Source organism: Phaeoacremonium minimum, assembly GCF_000392275.1.
Source record: "Phaeoacremonium minimum UCRPA7 unplaced genomic scaffold PA7_03_scaffold_146, whole genome shotgun sequence".
Classification (NCBI taxonomy): Eukaryota; Fungi; Ascomycota; class Sordariomycetes; order Togniniales; family Togniniaceae; genus Phaeoacremonium; species Phaeoacremonium minimum.
Genome location: NW_006921053.1, coordinates 251,196 through 258,162, shown reverse-complemented (window position 1 = coordinate 258,162; position 6,967 = coordinate 251,196). Strand labels below are relative to the sequence as shown.

At 52.6% G+C, this 6,967-nt stretch overlaps 1 protein-coding gene across 1 annotated transcript; it reads left to right on the top strand.

Annotated features, from left to right (window-relative positions):
• Window positions 1-3,421: 3,421 nt before the first annotated feature.
• On the top strand, window positions 3,422-4,203 carry UCRPA7_2041 (hypothetical protein; the record flags this gene model as incomplete). Its single annotated transcript, XM_007914617.1, has 3 exons — window positions 3,422-3,566; window positions 3,615-3,780; window positions 3,837-4,203. The coding sequence occupies 3 exons, from the start codon at window positions 3,422-3,424 to the stop codon at window positions 4,201-4,203; spliced, it is 678 nt and encodes a 225-aa protein (XP_007912808.1).
• Between the last annotated feature and the right edge of the window lie 2,764 nt (window positions 4,204-6,967).

Here is a 6,967-nt window from a genome sequence, read left to right as displayed (position 1 = left end):
TCTTCCTTCGAAAGGTTCTCCTTCGTGGAAGCTACCTCGCCTCGAAGGTCTTTGACTGTGTTCTGGGCTAGGTCTAGGTCAGACTTGAGAAGCGAGACATCGCCTTCAACATCTTGAATCTTGGCTAGAACATCGGCGGATCTACTAGTAACGCTTTCAATCAGGTCACTGAGATCCTTTGGCACGCTGTCTTGTGGAGATAGTATACTATGAAGCTCTCTCAGCGTCCTAAGCTGAGTTTCTCCAGCTTCATCAGCAAGCTCAAGCTTCTTTGTTAGTGTCTTCGTCTCTTCTTGAGCGGCAAGTAGCTGCTTTTCAAGTATATCAACTCGTTCTCTCTGTAAACGAGACTCGTTCCGCAAGAAATCGACTTGGCCTTGAGTTTTGAGGAACTCGTCACCTCGGTCCTTGGTCACTTTCTCGAGCTCTTCCTCAAGGAAATGCACGCGCTCGTCGTAGTTGGCTTTTTCGTTCTCTCTAGACTCGCCGAAGTGCTCAATTTCCTCCTCAGTGTCTTCGAGACGAGCTTGAAGCCGCTTGATCTCATTCTCAAGTGACTTTCTTTCTTCGTTAAACTCGTTCTTGAGGGCTTCCATGTTCTCCAAGAGATCATTCTTTGTTGACTTCACCTCCTCTATCTGGCCCTTGATGTCATTGTGTTGGGTGGTCCGAGTAGTCAGATCCTTCTCGAAAATAGCGGAGCGTTCTTTCTCAGCATGGAGCTCGCCCTCGAGCTTGTGGATGCGATGCAGAAGCCCCTCGGTACCATCAGAGGATCGTCGACGATCATCAGAAGTGCGCGGGGACTTCACAGAAATGGTAGAATCGTTCCTCTCTGATAGCTGCTGGCTGGAAGGCTGGAACAGATTGCCCAAGCTAGGACGAGATGCCTGGCCTTGCCGATGAAGAAGGTCTTCGAGCCGGCGGACGCGGCTCTCAGCAGTTCTTAGCTTGCTTTCAAGCTTGATTTTCTCATCCTGAACAGTTCGGAGAACGTCGTCATCGCCCCGAATGAGAAGACCACTCCTTCCTAGGGCTGCTTCATGAACGCTGCCATTCTTGAATGCCTTCAGTCGTTTTGATTGTTGCTTGGTCGGCGAGCTCAGTTCGGATATCAGTTTTCCGATGTCGTCGATAAGCTCCTGCTCGGCCCTCTGATGTTGCAATAGCGTATAGAAGTCCTCAAGGTCCTTCTTGGACATTGTAGGCCATTCCTCTTCTTCGCCTTGCAGATTCACCTCCAGCCCAGGCACAGTGCTGTCAGGGGCCGGCTCCTCGGGCCCGTACGCATTACCGACTGTTTTCTGCCATTTCCGCCGTCTTTTGATCTCTTCATCTTGAAATAGTGCCATCTCATTCGCCAGAGTCGTGGAGTCAGTCCTGACTTTGTCGAACCACTCTTTCCGCTTCACGGCTTCAACAACGAAAGAAGCATACATGTATGGTACCTGCTGGATCAATCTAAGATAATCAAAGGTCGCTAGGTCTTCTTCCTGATTGACAACGTTGATTTGAGTTTTGACGTTGGTGCTCAAGGTTGTGATTTCTGTAATCGTCCGCATAAAGTCTACCGACTCGACGGCAAGGGCATTGCGAGATTGCGTAGCGTATTGCAACATCTCATCCATCTCAAGAGCTCGATTGCGTATGCTGGGTAGTAGACGTTCGGTGTGGTTTGCTGCTACCTTGGAAGCCTGGAGAACATCACGGGTCGAATTGGAGTACTCGAGGGTTGTCTGATAGTCCGTGTCGATCTTCTTGGCTACAGCTTCAATGTCCTGGAGCAGCTGAAAAGCTTCACCATCGTGCGACATGGCAGATCGGGCCACCGTACGCTCAAACTCCCTCGTCAGATCCTGGCAGCCTTGAAACATGCGTGTGGCGGCTTTGTCGAGGTCCGCCACTCGCGTGTTGAACTTGCGCAGTGCTCCTGGAGCGAGACGGCCGGCCTTCTTCGCAGTCTCTAGCTCCACCAGGTCCTCCAGAGTCGCCTGGCGAGAAGGTCTCCCCTTGACGTTGACACTGCGTCCCGTCATGAATTTCACCATATCTGCGGATATGGGGATGCTCCGCGCGAGGCTTAGGTAGTTCTCCCAACCTGTGGCTAGGGCGTTGTAGTCTTCTAGTGCCGGGCCAACCCACTTCTTCACCTCCTCATATTTGGGCTCCAAGCCCTTCACAACGGCCTCCAAGTTGGCGACGGCGGCATCCAGGCAGCGCATCATGACATCCATCTCACCATAGCGCTCTTGCGAGGCCTGGGCCATCAGCGACGAGTCTTCCACCACTCGCAAAGCCCAAGCCCGCCGGGTCTTGAAGAGCTCCTGCCATGACTGCAGTGACCGTGTGTCGTCGATGGAATTCGGAGGGTTTGAGATACTGTACCGCTTCGGCATGCCGATCTCGACGTTAATCGCTGATGAGGTTCCCGGCGATGTAGGCTGGATAACGCGCATGTCATAGACATAGACCTCCTTCTGTTCGCACCATGGTTTGTCAGCACACAGCTATTTAAGCGTCTCTAGATATGTTAAAGCCAACGAACCTCCGTCTGGATTGTCTGCAGCTTGAGGGGCTTCCCCTGCGGCGTGAGCGCAATGATACACTGCACAGGGATCGAGCTCTGGCGGGAAACCGAGGCTTTGAAGTCATCGAGTCTGGGACGGGTGATTAGCAGTGCGATCCCAGGCGCCCACATGGCGGACTGAAATCATGGCGAACGGGACAAGCACATACGAGCTGAACTGCGATGTGTCTATCTGGAGGCGTTGGCCCGTGTGGGCTATCAACACCTGTGTCGCCATCGTGATACATCGCCCCTCTCAGTCCGACGGCAAAGACGGGAAGAGATATGTGACTTGTTACAGGTAGTCGAGGTATCCAAACAAAAGGATGCGAGGGTTCGAAAGTTAAGGCTAAGTCACAGGCGGCAGCGGCTCGAAAGAAAGAAGTCGACTCTTAGGATCCTACCGGTGGCAGGCAAACCCGTTGTCGAACCGCAATCGCCGTATCTGCTATGGACAGGCATTCGGTGTGTGCGGTGGTGCGTGACTGCTCAGTGGGCGAGCTTCCAGCGAGCATGGGCATCAGCTGCAAGGCTCACAGGGTATCATTGACTGCTGCCTCGTGACGCACGGCTGTCTCATTGGGCAGATTTGACAAGCGGATCAAGGAGATGCACTAGCCACACTTTCCGGAGTTGACCTTAGTGCACGCCACAATGCGGCAAGCCTCATTCATGAACGCGGTCTTCCAGGAAGTCGCGATCTGGTGGACAGAGATGTATTGGCTGTAAAACGAAGTTATGAACCGAGATTGAGCATCAGGCTACGGACTATCATCGCGTCTCTTCTGCTACTCAGCCCTGTGAATTTATGAAAGATTTTGTCTTGCGACTGCTACCATGGACACAGACACCACGATGCCGGACGCTGGCGCGACTTCAGCCCAAGAAGATGGACCGTTGCTCCTATCTAATACCGAGAAGCGAGTCCTGGAGCTTTACGATCAACTTCGCGATTTACAACTTCAGATTGCCTTGATGAAGGCACAGCAGGATTACGACGGTAAGTTTGAGTGGTACGAGCGTGCCTCAGAATCTAATCAGAATCCAGAACCCCAGCATGAAGTCTCAGAAGACGATGTCAAGCAAGCGCAGGATGAGCTGCTTGAGTCCAGCGCAAACTACAACTTGCGCAATGGCGTCTTGGACAGTGTGATGATCGCCAATCCCATTCTCAAGGCGGTTCATAACAGCACGCATGCTTCTCCGATCGACCGGTAAGCGACCATTATACACACATGCTCTGCTAGCAGAGAATCTAATTATTCTCTAGCGATCTTCTCCCCCTAGTCGAGGAGCGTGACTTGGCTTCTGTATCAGTCGCTCAGCTGTCCACAGAACTGCGAGGAGTGCTGGATCGAATCACGGAAGTTGAAAGTGAAAGTCTGCGTGTCAGCCGCAAGAACGTCGAGTTGGCATCAGAGGTGCTTCGGCTGGCCGAGGAAGCAAATCGAGAAAAGGAGGACGCCATCGAGGATCAGCACGCAAAAGCAGAGATCGAGCGTCTGGAGCGGGAGCTCAAGGTGAGCCGGCAACGGTGGAAGGTCATGAAGGGAACCGCGAGTGCTGTAATTGCGGGCAGCGGCGTCGACTGGGCGAGCGATGCTGAGCTGCGAGAGATGGTCTTGGATCCCGAGTAACGGTGCCTGAAAATCGGCGTAAACGACTGTATTCGTCGGTCAATTTGGACTCTCAAGATGTCTTTTCCAGGTGCCTTTGGAGGCGTACTCGAAGGATTCGCCGGCTGCGAAGCATCCTACTACGACGGCTCTGGGAACTTGTCGTATAAGGGTACATCACGAGTCAAAGGACACACATGGGGTTTTTGGAAAGCCGTTCTATCGAGCCCGACGCTGCATATGCTGGCCCTGTGGGGCCTTACACGATACTCATGCCTTCGGGATACTGAGTGATTGGAGAAGCTGCCCACTGGAAATAGCTTGGTTTACAAAGAGAGCCGCTTCGTACCAGTTCACTATCTCGCAGCGACTCCGTCCAAGACAACTACAACGGAGGTTATCGCTCTCTGGCTACACACTTAAGATAGCCGACGCAGGTACAGGAAGGTTGGTTTAGATAGGGCGTTTCAAGTACCGCCGCCTTGGTCGCGTCCGTACGTGCCAAATGCCAATTTGCAATTGGTCCCGAAAATAAGATGCCTTTTGGCTCATTGGCATCATCGAGGCACACATGGAACACGCTAAGAAGGGAGCTCTGACCACCGATGCGTCGCCGTCTCTGAAGTACACGTGATATGCCCTGGCTGTTAAAGCTCGGATGTGCGTACAGACGGACCCGAAACAGATCCAAAAAAAAATAAAAAATTTGAGCATTTCAAAATGCCCATTTGATCATGTGTGCGTTATCTCAAATTTACGTACGAAGTGGCTTAGTAGGTTTCCTTGCGTCTCCCGGACGGACATAGACATGACATCGTTATCTCGATCGCGTCATGGTGTGGACCCAAGCTGTCGAGAGCTTGCGACTTTTGCCGTGCTATTTCGGCCATGTGTGGAGTCAGGCGAGACGGAGCTCTGCTGCATCAGGCGAGCACGCGCACAGTGCAAAAACACGATTGATCACACGTTATAGTCTACATTGGGCAATATGCCGTACTGGCTCGCTCCCATGCGTTTGCTTCGCGTATCACCAGGTAGGTGTGAGATGGGCTCCATGCCAAACGCAGCATGGAAATCATCGCAAGCCTGGTCAGTCTGAGACTGTGCAGGTACTGTAGTATTGGCCGACACAGAGAGGCGGTAAGATAAGTCTGCATCGAAGGAGCTGGGCAGAGACTTGTCGTGCAGGTGCCTGCATGCAAACAGAGTGGTAGAGAGGAGAGCTGTGCCCAGACCAAAGGCTTCAGCCTCTCCAGCTGCTGTCAGCAGTGCTTCCCAGTGGTGACATGGCCATGATGACCCAAGGAGCTATCTTAGAAAGACACGGCCTGTAAGATCCATCCAGCGCATTACCGCCAGCAATGCGTCTCCTGGGTCTGTAGAGTACGCGTCTCGATTGTAAGGGTGAATGATACAGTGAATGATACAGATAGACCCGGGATCGTAGACCGACCCATTTCTCGACTGAAGTAAGGGGGCCGGCTGGTAGGACCAGAACAGAGAGGAAGAGAAAAGCGCAGGCTTGGGACATGCGTCGGTTTTGTGTGACGCTAAGCCGCTGGGTGATTTCGCGGACGAGAGAGGGCCAGAAAAACAAAGCCGATCAGGAAAAAAAAGGACAAGACAGCGTGACTGCAAAAGTAGGTGTACTTTCGCAAAGGTACTTTTGGAAAGGTACCGGTACCAGAAAAATGGCGCATGGGGATACATGACTGGCGTGCATAAATAAAGTACACATCCCGGCTGGCACGGAAGTTTCATTAATGAGTGGGATTATGGGTGGCATTGGGTACGAGTCCCGCCTACCACTCATCGTTGCCAGGTCGTAATATGTCTTGCCTTTGCCTTTGCCTTTGCCTTGCCCTCTAGGAGTTCCGTCTCTCTCCTAGGTAACCTACGGTATATGCAGTGGCAAGCTTGGTATGGCTGCCTTGCCCAGCACTTTCGTGTGTGACGATTGACCTCCTGTGACTACCGGTAGTATGCAGGAGACTCTCTCCTGCCACTAGCATAGCACGAGCTTGATGATGCTCACTCACATCACTTACAGCATTGGTGGCGTTTGGGCCAGGGAAACTTACTGCATAGTACATGGAGCCGAGCTGGTAGATCCCAGGCCCACTTGAGTGAGCAGGGCCAGGCACAGGTCCCGCCGGGTAGCAATATCGCACCACTGGTAATCGAAAAATAGACCCCCGGTGCTGTTTCTGGACTGGGAGCAAATCCAAGCCTTAAAGCGTAACCATGAACGATTGGCTTGTATGTTGAGACAATCATCGAGGCTGCTTCACGCTCCGGGGCAGGGCATCCGTATCCGGAACGCATACTGCATAGTAGAGTGCAAAGTCTTTGTGTGGTGGTAGGTGCTATGTGGTACCGTACTGGTCTTGTAGTAGTAGTGCAGAGGAGAGGTTGAATGAGACCAGCTCGAGCTCTTGATCTAGCCAATGGCAAGGCGGCCAGGGGACCTCTGCGATGATCAATGTACATACACTACTTGTTTTGCAATGAACATTGCAACGAACTTGCAATGGACCAGCACGGATCAGGAGCAGGCTTTCCCCAATCTGTTACGCTTTCCCACTTCACCGTGATCAAGTGTGATCCGGGCCAAAGTTACCAGCAGGGTCGGACGGGGTGTACTGTAGGCAGTACTGCGTGTGGATGTATGGGAGCGGGCCCGATTCAGAGTCAAGTGGTGCAGTATGAGCTTACAGCGCTAAGAGTGAATAGACGAGTACTTGGGGAGGTGGTTTGAGGGAACACCAAGGTGTGCAGCAGGCGT